This window comes from Homalodisca vitripennis, chromosome 4 (genome assembly GCF_021130785.1).
Source record: "Homalodisca vitripennis isolate AUS2020 chromosome 4, UT_GWSS_2.1, whole genome shotgun sequence".
NCBI classification, from domain to species: domain Eukaryota; kingdom Metazoa; phylum Arthropoda; class Insecta; order Hemiptera; family Cicadellidae; genus Homalodisca; species Homalodisca vitripennis.
The window spans coordinates 128,037,477-128,053,830 of NC_060210.1; the positions used below are offsets into that span (position 1 = coordinate 128,037,477).

General features: G+C 33.0%; 2 protein-coding genes across 2 annotated transcripts in view; both read right to left on the reverse strand.

Moving 5' to 3' along the window:
• LOC124360133 (triokinase/FMN cyclase-like) overlaps positions 1-7,290 on the reverse strand; it is a 38,626-nt gene extending 31,336 nt beyond the window's left edge. Inside the window, exon 1 of the mRNA XM_046813484.1 lies at positions 7,142-7,290. The gene's annotated coding sequence lies outside the window, so the exon portion shown is untranslated. The remainder of the gene's footprint in view (positions 1-7,141) is intronic.
• Positions 4,874-16,354, reverse strand: part of LOC124360132 — a 54,610-nt gene continuing 43,129 nt past the window's right edge. The window contains exons 5-10 of the mRNA XM_046813480.1: positions 16,235-16,347; positions 15,394-15,612; positions 14,148-14,342; positions 13,263-13,549; positions 12,224-12,305; positions 4,874-7,308 (exon numbers count right to left, since the gene is read on the reverse strand). Of these exons, the coding sequence (XP_046669436.1) occupies positions 12,233-12,305; positions 13,263-13,549; positions 14,148-14,342; positions 15,394-15,612; positions 16,235-16,347 (887 nt within the window). The 3' untranslated portion in view covers positions 4,874-7,308; positions 12,224-12,232. The remainder of the gene's footprint in view (positions 7,309-12,223; positions 12,306-13,262; positions 13,550-14,147; positions 14,343-15,393; positions 15,613-16,234; positions 16,348-16,354) is intronic.

Here is a 16,354-nt window from a genome sequence, read left to right on the forward strand (position 1 = left end):
TGGCTACAATGGACTCAAGAGCTGTAGGAGTGACTGCTGGGTGTCCATCAAGCATCAAGCTGGGAACTCCTAGAGATCCAACCTTGTCTGGGGAGATGTATGTTTGTTCAGTGGCATATCATATTCAAAGGAGCAAGAAAGCTGCTTGCTTTCACTTGTTACTGTTGTTTACAAGTTGGTACATGCCAAGTTTTGCAAAGCATATCTCTTGGCTATGGAGGGTCTCTTCAATGACGGAACCAACAAGCATCGAAGGCATAAAGCGTGCATATAATTGTGTAACTGTGAGAACTTTGATTTAAGGAAAACAATGAAAATGAGATTGCTTATATAGTTTTCCACTTATAGCAGTGGCATGTGGCATCTTGTGGATAAACAATATACCGAGTTTCACTGTACTTAATGAATTTACAAAATGTGACTTTATAATTTACAACAGGACAAACAGATGTTGAAGATTAAGAGACCAGGGCATTTCTGTCATTACTGCACATTATGAATCTGTGTATAAAAGGAAAGAACATTTTTCAAAATTAATTTTAATCTTGATGAAAATTATTGTGTCGTAAATGTCTTACCTACATAACGTTTTGTTTAGGGCACAGAAAACTTTTTCTTGAAGGATGCTGAAATTGCTTATTAAACAACATAAAGCTACATGTGCTGATAGTGAACAAGCATTTTCTGAGTTCTTTCAAAAAGTGTTAAAAGATTTTTGGACTTTAAAATCCAGTAAAACAACTAATAGTCATGACTCAGCACTATCAGTTAGCCAACAAACTGATTTTGGCTGCAAAGTGAAAAATGTATTAATACTCAACTGTGTCAGATTTAATTGATGAGGAAACTTTTAAAACTTTCCCCAGGCACATAAAATTATTGATCTTAATGAGCTGATAGTGAACAGGCTTTTTCTGAACCCTTTCAAGATGTGTTAAAAGATTTTTGGACTTTATAATCCACATAAAATTATTGCTCTTAATGAGAACAACACGGAAAAAAGTTGATGGGTTAAATAAAACTTTATATACGCTCTTCATAATATGTTAAGTTTCAAATATTTACACACTTTGTTTGTTTACAATTACAGTAGAGTGTCAATAATCCGAACGTCAAAAATCCAAACAAAGGCCGCTTTGAGAGGACAACGACCTTTGTTTTGAGGAGTGTTTGTTTTGAACCATCCAATCCCCCTCTCATGAGCATTTGAACTTTTAGGGTACTTTTTAGAAAAACACTTTCCACTGAATATTTATACTCAAGATAGCTTAATTATTGTTTGACCTCATGCCTTTGGCTACAAGGTCTGTCCAAAAAGTATCCGACCGCCGACCAGTAGGCGGTCGTGGCGAAACCGACCGGCTCGAACCGGTTATTGGAGGGGAGGGACGAGCCTACTCCTTCCCATATTAGGCATTGAATACGATCCGGTCACTCAATGAGTCACAGCGCTCTGTTCCGTACAGTACTGCCGTGTGTGTGCGTCGCATTTCAATATGACTGAACGTGTTGAGCAGTGCATTTGCATTAAATTTTGCCAAAAACTTGGCCATTCAACATCAGAGACGATAACTATGGTACGGAAAGTTTATGGTGACGTGTCTGTGGGCGATACACAAATAAAAGAGTGGTTTACGCGGTTTAAAAATGGCCGCACATCAGTGGAGAGTAATGACCGATCTGGCAGGCCTTCAACGGCCAGAAACGCTTAAAGTGTTGAACGTGTTCGTGCAGCAATTAATGAAAACCGTCGATTGACTGTCCGAAAGCTGGAAGGAGATTTAGGAATACCAAATTCATCGTTTGTAACATTTTACACGAAGATTTAAAAATGAACTGTGTTTCGGCAAAATTTGTTCCTCGGCTGCTGGCAGAAGACCAAAAGAACTGTCGACTTGAAATCGCACAGGACAATCTGGATTTGATCTCGCTATTGTATACTAGAATATTCAGCTGTGAAGGTATTCGTTCAGATGGAACATGGGTCTGCTGGGGTATCCGTGATGTAGGAACGATAACACGCGAGCAAGGTTCCGGGGTGGCAGGGATGATGTCTGAATCATAGTCTAAATAAAACGGCTCGGGCGAAGCGATTACAACATCCGCGCCATTGTCTAGACTAAACCCGCCAATATGTATGTCTGCGTCGTTTAGTTGTGTCACTAACCTCAAAAGTATTATAATAACAACTTAGGAAAACACCCAATAAGAAGCGCTAAAAAGCAGAGAGTAAACTCATACGAATGATTTTTCAACTTCGACATACAACTGCAATCTGTAGGATATTTATAAAACTTTTGAAAACTCTAAACGTAGACTGTTGTTAAACACTCTTAGTAGACAAGTGAAAACAATTGCCCGATCTATCAGACATTAAAAGAACTATTTGGAGGGAAATTTAAAGCAGACCGCTTTTGCGACCTGAGCTCGTTAGGCCCGGCCGCCGCGTGACGAGCCCAGCTCGTCAGTGATCCGCAATGGGTTAACATTCCTCATCACTTTTGTTGTATACCATACTGAAAGTTTAACAATATTATGAAATGATTTAGACATGTGATGACTGAAAGAACACAGACAAATTGCATACTAAAATTGAGAAGTTAATTCCAACTTTAGTGACCTGATTCACAGTTTTTTACAGTTCAAACAAATCTGTGTTAGTAAAATTCTAAGATGTTTAGTATAAGGATATTCACCACTAACAGGTTGGTGTTGGTCTACAGACACAAACAAGTTGTCTTAATCTCCACAAATCACCTGGTTATATAACTGATAACATGGTCCAGCATTATATTTTTTTACATTAGTTACATTATTGCTTAACTTGATTGATTTTATAGGTCTAGAAGTAATCTTACTTATAGCAGTTAAGACTGCCACTGATTACACTGTTATTAATTATAAGTTGAAATTATCATTGATGCATTCTATTATTGATTCGATTTTTCTCTTTTAATGTTCAAGTATGTAAAACGTTTATTTTCAATTATAAGATGTAATCTGGTTCAGAAATAAAACCTAAATTTTGTTTAAATAAAATGTATAACAAATAAATGAGTAAAAATGTATTACAGCCTAACACTATACTTGTAAAAATTGTATATATGAAATTTACTGTAGTAATGATTTACAATAAGCAACTGACCAATGGCTCAAACGTAAACACAATCGTAACCAATGGTTTGGTTTTGAGAACAGGCACAACGTAAAAAGTAAATGTCAGTCAGCAGATAATAAAAACTAACTGAGAGTTTTGTGTGAGCTAACCATAATTGATCAAAACTGATAAATAGATCCTTTTAGTTATTAAGGTGAATCAAGCAATGTAATAAACACAAATAAAACAAATAAATTTAGTTTTAGGAAAATATTTAAGAAGTGTGTTCATAAATGTATAGCAATATACAATAAAACTTCTGATTGAACAAAGTTCTACATAGTTCACAATCAAGTAAATTATTATATCTTTACAAACTAAAGGAATTAATTAATTTCAATTAATTATGTACATAAAAGAATATACAAGAGGTGTGCAAAAAAATAAACATCCCTAATTGTTCTTATCTATTTACAATAGGGCAAGTATTTTCTTATAACAATTGTATTAAACATTTATTTTAGCAAAAGTAATGGATCCATGGTGATGAATCAGCCCACTCATTCTGTGCAAACCAATTTCAGTGGAGATTCCACTTTGTGTTTGGAGCAAACTGTAAGATTCTGACTGTTATTGGTTTCCAGTTATTGTTTTGACTGCAGAAAATGAAATTACAGCAAAACTTTGTTGTGGAATATGTGATTATATTAAAACTATAATGGAATATAGGAAGTAATGTCTATATTCAAATGGTTCATCATTAGCGAGCAATGTCTATTGAGGAAAGAGGTAAAATATATGATGCTGAGTAGTGACAATCAATGGCTGATACTGGATGGCATCCTACCACTAAACATTAAAATTAGATGTTTATCTTTCACAACAAAGGTTGAGGATGTTGATTTGTGCAAAGCAGGTGTTGTGGCTTTTCTCTGATAAACAACAAACAAAGCAGGCAGTCTGCAATTATTCTTGTGAGTTTTTGGAAATGAAGAGGAATCTTTATTTTAAGCGTTGTTAAATAGATTGCATCGCAATAAGTGGTCATCATTCAACTTATGAGTTAAGATGTCAAGTAAGGTATGCAAAAACAGAGTTGGAGCACTCCAAAAGGAAAACATTATGTAATTTACAGGATAACTGAGGTCTAATTATTTTGGGATTTGTGTTGTTAGTTAGACTACTTACAACAATAATACACACAGAGTATCACTTTGAAGCAAACTTCTTTGGATTGCACAGAACACATGACTGGAACTTTTATCAAGAAATCTTTTTTTAATCCATGGCAATGCTCACCCTCATGCTTCTCAAGTTGAGTTTCTGGGTAAATTCAGATTGGACATTTTTCATCATTTGCCTTTTCTGTCTGATCTGTCCACAAATAGCTTACTCAAGTGTCACCTTGGTATTCAATGTTTTATGGAAGACAATGAACTACTATAGGCAGAAACTTTTGGAATTTGGAATAAAAAGTTGATACCAAGATACTGAAAATGTTTGGTGATACTGAAAATGTAACGTCAAGTTGGTTCAAATTGAAATTGTGAAAAAAATAAGTCATAAGATTTATAAAACTTGCTTTTAGATTTATAAACCTTGTATTATTGTTCATTATATTTGTGAATTACAAGAAAATGCATTTTTGGACACCTCTTATAATTTGGTAATTCTGGTAGTTTTGTTTCAATTATCAAACAATATTTGTTTAATTTCATATTTTCTTTATTTATGATTTTTACAGGTCATCTATAAATAAAAATTTTACAACAAAAATTATCTAGCTCAAAAGTATTTATTTTTCCGGAAACAAAATTTTGTAACTCTACTTTAGATCAACTTATAATTCTTTCACAATCATAAAATTCAGTTACAAAGAATAATTGTTACACTTTGGTCAACAATGATGGGTATATGATGTGCAACAATAATATAATTACATAACATTATTATTTATTAAAAAATTAATCTAATTTTAGACTTGTTTATCTAAATAACAATGATCTATTGTCAATAAAATATATAATAACAATTCTTCTTTTAAGCACTTTATAAAAACAGGTAATATTAACATTTTGCAACAGGTAAATATTAACATTTTCGCAACAGGTAAATATTAACATTTTAGCAACATGTAAATCTAGTAAAAAAAATCACCCTTTTAGTGCAGTTTACAATAAATGAATTAACTTCCAACTAACTGAAGTTGAAGTTTGTAAAGAAAATAAATTTGAAATGCCACTTTCCTACTGCACTTATTACCAACTGGGGGATAAATATGCAAAATAAACACATTTTTTTATAATTAATATACATCATGATATGAACAAAATTAACAAGCAAATGTAAATGATCAACATTCAACCAACTGATCATAGTCATCAAAATAATATTATTATTCTTTTAGTTCATAAAACAAGTAATTATTTTTAATTGATCGATAACACAGTAACAACACACTAAATAATCTCTGATTAACAGCATGGTTCACTGTATATTTTTTTATACAACTAGGCAATGTAAATCACTCTGAGAATGAGCACACTATAATTTGTCCCAGACAAACACCACGAATAAAATATATTGTTTTGTGATACAGCTAGGCTATGTAATAACTTTGGGAATGGGCACTATATTCTGTCCTTTACAAACAAGATTATTAATGTAATGTAAATCACTTTATGATTGCCACCTGGTACTCCAAGGGTTAAGTAACAATATCCTAAATACCTACAGTACACAATGCTAACCCTTTGAGTGCTAGGTGACAAAGTGTAGAGTCTATAGATACATCTTCAAGACCTGTATGATTGCCACCTGGTACTCCAAGGGTTAAGTAACAATATCTTGAATACTTCCAGTACACAATGCTAACCCTTTGAGCGCTAGGTGACAAAGTGTGGAGTCTATAGATACATCTTCAAGACCTGTATGATTGCCACCTGGTACTCCAAGAGTTAAGTAACAATATCCTGAATACCTCCAGTACACAATGCTAACCCTTTGAGCGCTAGGTGACAAAGTGTGGAGTCTATAGATACATCTTCAAGATCTGTATGATTCACACCTGATATTCCAAGGTTATGCAACCATATCTGAATACCTACAATAGACGATGCTAATCCTCTGAGTGCTAGATAACAAAGTATCTAGCCTCGATGATGTGCAGTAGATAATTGCCCAAGAAAGCCTACTTCACATGTTATTGCTTTCATAATATAAACAAGTAGGTAGACACGATTAATGTAAAAAAGTGTATTATTATTATAGTGTTCATGGTTAAGAGGGTCTAAAGTTAAATGAAATTGCTACTGCCCCCTTTTTCAGGTATAGCACGTGAAAAAGCATTACCGGTTCAGATCAATTATATTTCAAACGCTATAGTAGAGTTTGCCTTGACACATTAGATTTTTTCGCTATCTGTTAAAATATCTATCTGATCTGTTTTATTGCAGAATTGGAAATCAGGGACAGCAAAATATGTCATCGGATTGTTGTTTATATAATCATTAAGTGTAGTAAAACCTAGACTATAATAATTGTTAGGCATACTAAAAAATAACCTTAGCAAAAAATTGTAAAAGGGCAATGCAAAAAAGGTTTCAAAACAAAACAAATAGAAAAAAATTTTACAAATGAATTACAAGCAGTGTGAACGGCAGTGAAAGTAACACGTATAAAAACTGTATATCACTTTTTATTATGAAAGATTTATGTGCTAAAATAAATATTTTAAAATAGTTACTAAATTAAATTATGGGAGAGGAGAGAACTTTACTGCTCTTTTCATTACCTGGTTATTAGTATAAAATCAGATTTTTATAAAACATTGATAAGCAAAAATATTATTAAATAACTTTCTTTTAAAAACTAAATAGAATAGAAATAAACAGTTATTATATGCTGTTAGATCACTAAATAATAAGATAAAATATATAACGTTGATTACAGCTTCCATTAATTTATTGGTAAGCTTCTGTTATTGAAGGCCTATGATAGATAACTCATGGCTGATTTTCATTTTTCATTCGAGCAGCTACATACATCTTGGCGTTTCAGAGATGTTCATGTCTCCCAGTATGCTGTAGTTGAAGTTGATCTCTTGGGAGAAGAAATGTTGTGGCGTAAGGTACTATGACAGACCTGCATCTGTACTGTGTGGTCAGATTGATAACTCCAGAGATATTTCTGGATAAGAAGTAGTGAGTCATCTGTAACAAACCTTAGTTTTCAGAATATTTTCAGTTACAGTTTATAAAGCTCCTGAGTATACAAATACATGTCAATTATAAAATTATTAGACTTGGTAGCCTATTAGGTTTTAACTCGTTAAAATCTTATGTCAAATGAATTTATCATTGATATTTGTACTATAAGTTTTTACTCTCGAACTTGTGACACTTTCTTATTATGTTCTTTTTAATAAGACGTGCTGGTTTAAATTGTGAAAGAGTGTGGATGAAAATATCTATATATCCAGTGTTCAATTAGACCAAGAGAGTGGTCAAATTAACTCTCAGGCCTGGAGGATATGGAATACCACGCAGAAAAGAGAAGGAGGGAGTCCTTCCCCCCAAAAATGTTGGAAATATGAGGTCAAAACAATGTTTTTAAGAACTGCTAAGGTGCAGAGAAAATTTCTCATGCAAATCCTTAATGTTTATATTAATTTATTAAATAGAGGTACCGGCTTCCATTTTGCCTAGACTCAAATCAAGCACTGTCTATTCATACTTTTCTCACTAGATGGTGTGCTTCTGGTTGAGTTGACAATTAACAACTGATATTTTTTTTGGCACTTAAAAGCGTTAGCAGCGGTTTGTTTACTTTATTGTGTTAGGAGTAATTAATTTATTGCCTTTACCTTTTTAATATGCAATTTATATTTGGTAAACCAAATGTTTTACACGAAATTGACATTAATCAATTAATGTCCTTTCATAGATCTCATTATGTTTTCTAATCAATTCAAATGGCTTTATTTGTATCATAGTCATAAGATAAGAAAGGAACATTTAGGACCATAAGGCCCTGTCTTATAATTAACCTTACTTTTTCAGTTTGGTTAGTAGGCCAGTCAGTAGAATTGGTTGGTTTATATGGCTTAAAGGTTTTATGAAAAGCAAAAAAAATTTGGTAATATCTGACGCTGATATTACAATATTATTGTCTTCTTGGTACAAATATATTTTCGGTATGGTGTAAACATTTCACATTGAGCTTTGCCCCTTATTTGTGTTGTATTATATTTGTGTATAAAAGAGTAACTACTTTGTACATAACTAGGATATTATGCCCTATATTTTACTTTTTTTTATTTTAAAACATACATGGTTTGTCCGGAAAGTAATAGGACTGAGTCGATTTAAAAAAATGTATTGAGCAAATCGTTACAATTCTTTGAAAACTTTCAAAATAGGCTCCTTCTGCGTCGATGCAGCGCTGCCAGCGCGATTTCCAAGAATTGAAGGCGTCACAGAAGGCATTCTCCGGAATAGCCTTGAGAGCCACGGTGCATGCTGCTTGGATCCCCTCTGTCGTCTCAAAATGCTTGCCTTTCATTGGCCTTTTCAGGCGAGGAAACAAAAAAAAGTCCGGGGGGGCCACATCTGGGCTGTAGGGAGGCTGTGGAAGAGTTGGGATGCCAGCCTTGGTCAGGTAGCTGTTCACAAGAAAGGCGGTGTGAGCCGCAATTTCTGGTCGTCAGTGACCACTTTTGGGACCATCTTCACGCACACCTTGCGCATGTTCAAATGCTCCGTCACAATGTCATGATCCACAGATTTCGGTCAATTTAACATCTGGGCAATTAAACGAATACTTAGTCGACAGTCTGAGTTCAAAACTTTGCGCACACGAGTCACATTGTTGGTGTTTGTCGAAGTCAAAGGTCTTCCAGCACGGTCTTCATCAGCGACCTCTTCCCGGCCCTCCAAAAAGGCCTGGTGCCACCGAAACACACCACTTCTTGCTAAAGCAACATCTGGGTAAGCCTGCTTGATTATATCAAATGTCTTTGTCGCAGATTTACCGAGTTTCACACTGGATGTAAACGCGTACCTCTGCTCTAACGAACGCTGCATTTTCGGCTTGCACCACTCACACAAACACGTCACGCGAAAATGCCTGCCCTGACTGTTCAGGTGCTCGGAGACAACTGACCAGCCGCTTTTTCTTTAGCTAGGAACGCCCTCTACCGAATCCAGTCGGTGCGCAAAAGTACAATCTCGGCAAAAGAAAATCAGTCTTATTACTTTCCGGACAAACCCTGTATGTCACGTACATGACTGGTGTCTTGTTAATTAAGGTCTTGTAATAACATTTGCAGAGATGTGTCCAATATAAAATCTAAATCTAAATTATTTTATCAAAAAAATTACCAAAACAGAAAATTTGTAGTTATTTACACACTAAAGTATTCTTCAATAGAAAAAATGCTTTCCTCTTAACCCATTAGCCTACTTCGACGAGACCATCTCGCCGCTAGCGCTATGCACGGTAAAATACTTTGACGAAACCATCTCGCCACCAAGTAGTTCGCCTATTTCTCACAAGATGTCAGCACCATTCAGTCCTAACTTCGTTTCTGTGTTCTATGCAATAATGGGAATTGAATAATTTAACTTTACAGCTTGGCAACACTGCAGTTGGGGAAGGGGAACATAAACAGACGATCGGAACAAGTAAACAGCTGACTCGAGTAAACAAACTAAGCGTGTGTACAATGGCGCGACATGGAGCTTTACGTAGTAGTGAAATTGATCGTTATACTGACAATGACGGATTTATTTTAAGTGAATCTGATGGTGAAATCGGTTCTAATCATGTGGAAGAAGAGTGGAGGATTGATGGTGATGAAGAATTCAGCGACGGTGAGTCTGACAATGCCCTCTCAGATATTGATTTTGAAGAGATGGACGTAGGCCTAAACAATTTATGTAGAAATTAACACAAAATTAACCCAAAATTAAAAATTTACAAATACTGAAATTAAAAATTATATGATATTTTCTTGGAATCAGCTATAAAATATTTAAAACAATAAAACAAAATAAATTTGTCTACGAAATTTCCAAAAAAATTTTATTTTTAAATTAACTTAAAATGAACCAAAATTAACATTAACTTACTATTTTTAAGTCGATAGTATTTGTATACTTAAAAACATTGTAATAATAAATAATTGTCAGTAAAAAATAAAAAGTGTTTATTTTGTAATTAACATAAAATTAACACAAATTAACAAAATGAACATTAACTTTTTAATTTTTTTTTTGTGAAAAATATAGTTTAGGATGCTTTTATTAAATATCCCAAGTTTTATTAAAATCTAAACAGTACAACTAGAGTAATGGAATTTTAAGTAAAATTCTCCATTTTGGGCCAAATTAATTGGATTTACTGTGGAGTTGAGAGGCTGGAAATACTAGTAGGCCAATGGGTTAAGACATTTCAAAATTTTATTCTAAATTTCGTAAGACTTATTATTTTTATTACTGCAGAAAATGCTGTATACATTTTTGGACCAATATATTGTGGAGAAGATTTAAAAATTTGGAACTGATGTTGTATAGGTTTAATTATGTTTGTGTTTCTTATGTTATGGTGTATTGAATAAAACATAAAAAAAAAATTAAATTTTGGATCTGACCATGCAGAGTAATTCCAATAAATAGATACCATAAAATGTGGGAATTTTAAAATCAATAAATATTTCCTTGCATGGAGTGCGTAGTGGAACCTTCTCAATAATTCTTAGTCATATTTTTTTTTAATCGGATCAGTAATATTGGATGACAATATTTGGATTGAAGGATATTCGTGGCAAATCGTCTAGGTGGATCCAGAGCGTGCCACGTGACCTAATTTCATCCCCAAAGGCTGAAATAACAACCTCGTGAATGTATGTAAATAAATTTAAACTAATAATAACAAACAACAATTAATTTAAATGGGATGAAAATATTAAATTAAAACCATTGTAACAGAAATTTGTATTCTAAAATAACGTATATTTGATTCCTATTATACATGCAAAAAAGCGTTTTGGTATGGAGCGGTAAAACTGCTATAAAAGCTCTCTTTGTTTTTAGACACTGAACAAGCAACACTCGCAATACAACATGTTTTTGAAATTACTAGTGAATCATTGAAGTTATAATGACTTATCATGTTTATTTGCTGCTAATTTTATGAATATATTGATTAATATACAGAAGGAGTTTTCATTTAATGTGTAATTACAGATAGAACTTTAATTGCTGAACACGTGCTACTGAATTAATAAATGGTGTTTTATAAATAAAATTTTAATGTAAAATCAGTATGTAAACAGAATCTATATTTTTACTATCCTTACTAATACAAATTCTACAAAGCATTGAAGAGGTGAGTGATAGTTATATCTACATGAATAGTGAAATCTACTTAAGGGCTATTTGAACATAACATACATCTTTGAACAAGTTACCTAATAAATATTTATTTGACTTTCAAAATTTAGGACCAACCTGAAGCGAATTATTTAAAATAAACAGCCATTCTACAAGTAACACTGCCAATATTAGACATAATTGATTTTAACTTAACTTACAACATGTAGTGCTATCAAATTCTACAATTACATTTTCATCCATTTACATTGATTTACAAAAGATTATTACATCAAAGTAGGACATTTAATCATCATACTTAAACATTTTTAACTTGAACCATGATAAATGCCTGAGTCAATGTGAGGCATATTCAAGTAGATTAATGATTGAACTTCAACATTTGGCGCCCAACTACAAGTGGCTCCATATTATTCAAATATTTTCTTTCTACATTTTACACGGCCAATGTGGGCCTAGGCTATATACACATCCATTCTAAATTACATAAATCTGATCTACGACATTTTTAGTTCAAAAATTGTTTTAGAGTGACTTGAGTTTCCCATGCAAGGATTCCACAGTTTAAGGTAAAAGCAAAATAAGTACGATAAACAGTGAGCTGTGTGTTTATTGTGGTTGACTGAACACTCTCAGAGAAAATATTATTGAAGACAGTTTTTTTTTTATGGGATTGCCAATTTAACTTGCAATCCCAAATTACCAACTAGATAAATCAAGAATCCATGCTTACACGTAGTGACTATGAGGAGTGACTGAGAGGGGTGGATGTCCGGACTAAAGCACTCAACATCCCCGGATTGATTTCACTGAAACTAAAAATAACAAGCAATAATTAGTAAAACATATAATAAATCACGGCAACTCTAAAATGTACAGCATTATTTATTGCATTGTTTTATCTATCTGTCTTAAAGTTATCACTTATATATATTAAACAATTATACACATACAGCATTATTAAATGCAAAGGAGACACTGCTGCACCTCAATAACTAAAACCTAATTTATTCAATTTCTGAAAAAACTTAAAGTATTCACTATTGTTATTTAACCTGTATAATTTAGAAGTGTGGGAGAATAGTACACATTTTGGATGGAAAACCTCTACAAATTAACTGGATTGAAGAGTATGTCATATTATTATTTTCAAACCAACATCCTCCAATCTCCATGTAACATTAAAAAAGGAAAATAATTTTCTTTTGTTAAATTTTATATCATTAATAAAATTCTGCTTAGACTTTATAATTTTGTAATAGTACATTTTAAAAATAAAAATTATGCAGGTACTGGATCTACTTAAAATGACGAATTTGTTCAGAAAATGTAAAGTAACATAAAGTTTTAAAGGAAATTTTAAGATGATTACAAAAATTAACTGTAATCCAGTACTATGTGTGTGTATAGAATTGTACAACTATTCGCCGTGTGTTATTGTAGGCATATTTTCTAAATTAAATTTACATTTTATATTTTAATAATATTTAAGATAGAACAAGTAATATGGAAAATAAATTAATATTCTATATTTAATTAACATAATTATGCATAAAAATTCAATTAAACAATGAGACACATTACAGTTTTGTTATAAAAAACTGTCCAATATGCTGGCAATAATTGTTGTTCATTGCTTAACCTGGATTTTGAAGTACTTTGATATTTATCTACATGTACTGAATAATGAGCGTCATCTGTCCATGCCCTCAGTCCTTGAACACACAGCTTCTCACGCAGTAAGCTCTCAATGATTGACTTCTAACACTTACACAATGCTCCTGGCTCCCAATTTGCGCTGTACCATGGGCTTGATGCGAGAGATGCCACCTTGGCTGCGGAGACCCCTGCCCGTGATGAGGAACAAACGCTGGTGGGTCCGACCTTGCTCACCCAGCCGCGAGATGGCCTCATCCAGAAACATGTCTAGCACGACCTCTGCCTCTGTAACGTGTAGGAAGTGCAGATCCAGCGTGTCGGTCCCACTCTTGTGGTTGGCCAGCAGACATGCCGCTGCACGCAAGTTACACTGCTCCACCTTGTTCTTGTGCACCTCTGCCTGCAGACAATACTATTTTTTAGAAGTAGGAATTATAAAAGGCGGTAAATAAATTACTACTGATAAATTATATAATAACTGCACCAATAGTAAATTTAGACTTTCTTCTTCTTCTATGGGGCGGCCTACTGCCATGCACTTAAACCTCAAGGGCCTTTTCCGCTTTTCTTTGCGAGTCCTTTTGATGGAACCATAAAATGTTAATAAGTGGCTTGAACCTCTATAATAACTAAATAATACTGCAATAAAAAATAAATGAATACGCTATAAGCAAGTTGCCTATTGTTGTAAAAGAAGTTAAAAATATGGTTATTCATGTGGCACATGATTTGTAATAAACATAGAATTTGTTATTTTTGTTGGCATAATTTGTAAAATTTTGAAATAAAATTATTTAAACTGTGAATGATTTTCTTACTTTATAAACTTAGTGTATACGAATGAACGAAAGACGGCTAATATTCTACTGTTAGCGTGAATTACTATTGCAGTAACGAATTATAAGAAAATACTTTGTGTATTTTACTCAAAGACAAAAATCAATCTATTTCAAGCTAATGAGTTGTAAACAGTAAAATAGATGAATGTCACTACTAACCAGTTGTGAGTAGTAGGAAGCAACGGGTTTGTTGCCAGAGCGAAAGGCTTCATGTGCTTTGTTGAGGCACTCCATACGCAATGAGTAGTAGCAGGCAGCCTTGTCCCTGTGAGTCTGAGCCTCTGAGAGCACATCCTCCGTATCAGCGTCGTCCTTTCCCTCTCCAGACACCAGTACAGAAGTGGTTCTTACCTCCTAGAAAATAATGATTCTATATAGTCAATTAAAACCAAGCACACATTTCTTAACATTGATTTTGTCACATGAATTTACAAATCAATTAAAAAGAACAAAATTGGGCAAAATAATGCTTTTGGGGTGTAGATTATCTTTATTGTACAGAAAACTTTGAACAAATCATAATGTTCAACTATTTTGTAATAGTGGTGAATAAAAGTGAAAGTTCTCATGAAGGATGAGAGAGCAAATATCACTAGGAAAATAAAAACTTGTATTTGATTTAGTTCATTTGTGGCTTAAGTGGCCAACTTCATTACTTCTTTCTAGTTTTACAATATTTTGGATATAAAAAAATTTTTAATCAGTGCTTTAAGAAATCTACTCTATTCTTCAGTGCAGATATCTTTAAAAATGCAGAAAAGATAATAAATCTTGAAAAACAACAACGAACATCAAACAGCACGATAGAGAAGTTGCTTGTGAAAAACCTGAAGACAAGATTGCTAAAAACACAAAACATATAAGCCTTCAAAGCCACCATAGAAAAAATAAAAGATTATAAATTTGCATATAATGGCAAATAAGAATCAACTGTGCAGATTTAAAGAAGGACAAGGAAGGCAGGCTGTGGCTCTACATTTGCAACCTAAGGGAAAAAGCAGGAGGATAAGGGGGTATTGGTTCAGGTGGAGTAATGTATAGTATTATTCTGATTATATTTAACTGCCAGTAGTAATTTTGCTACAAGCAAAATTGTGATGTCTGTCTATATTTTTGCACTGCTACTCTATATTTTATATTGCTTATTAGTATGTGATGTTTTATAAGATTCATTAAATATAAAATTAAGTACAATTAAATACAATATTGTTGATTCTTCTTTTAATAATTTGGTTTAAATTACAAAATATTTTAATTTAGAATTTTTTTTTCTGATTCCTATTATTTTATTTTATGTATGTGAAATTTTTAACTTAATTTAATTACAATCCTATGCTTCTAATATGAAGAGCAGTGTTTGGAGTTGTGTCAAACTCTCTTACTCTCTTCTTAATCTGGCTCTTACCTGAGTCTGGCCAAGTCTGGTGGGAGAAGTTGACTCCCTCGTCCCCTCTTTCACTCCCAAAGCCAGGTGGAGAGAGGCTAACGTGTCATGCAACGAGAAGTTGTGAATGTGTAACAAGTCTGTTAACATTTTGGGGTCCACATGAGGAAATTTTTCCAACAAAATATTTTTAGACAATCTTGCTGCAACGGTATCACGACTTTTTTCTTTCCATTCCTCCTGAAAAGTAATAAAATCAAAATTGGTAGCCAAGAAGTCAGTCATAAAATTAGATATATTATAATTTTTAAGGTGCTATTCCCTTAAAATATTTTTTGTGTGTAACCACAATAAGAAAGAATAATTAACCCAAGCAGTCTACTTTTAGATGTCTAAGAAGATAATGCGTGCTACACGTAGTCTGCCGAAAAATTATGACTCTCAATGCTAACGTATATACTATGACATTTGCATTAACCTTATTTTCTCCTGTCTTCTTCAGTACACCCTTCAGAAAAAGTATATCATTTCAAAAGTTTGCATCAGATAAAATTATCATAATTTTTGTTATAAATGTTTGTTGGGGAATATCCTATTGAAGGTTTTTAAGTTCAAAACAATAATATTGCAGCATTGTTGTGAACTTCTATTGTTTTTGACTCATTCAATTTTTAAATTACAACTCTAATTATAAATTTAAAAATGTTAATCTATATTTATGTGTTGGCACACTAAAAACAGTAATTTAAATTTCACACATTAATGTATAACACATGTAAATAACAATATACTTGGGTATTAATGTAATAATAATAATACACTTTTGTGGAAAGCAATTTCTGGTTTTATAGTGTTAACTTACCTGATCTGCTTTGTGAACTGCCAGAGCAACTTCCATATCCATTATCTCTTGTAAATGAGGTATTCTTAGTGAGTTTTCCTCCTGGTGTTGCAGAAGTTTAGCAACTTCTTCATCTACAAC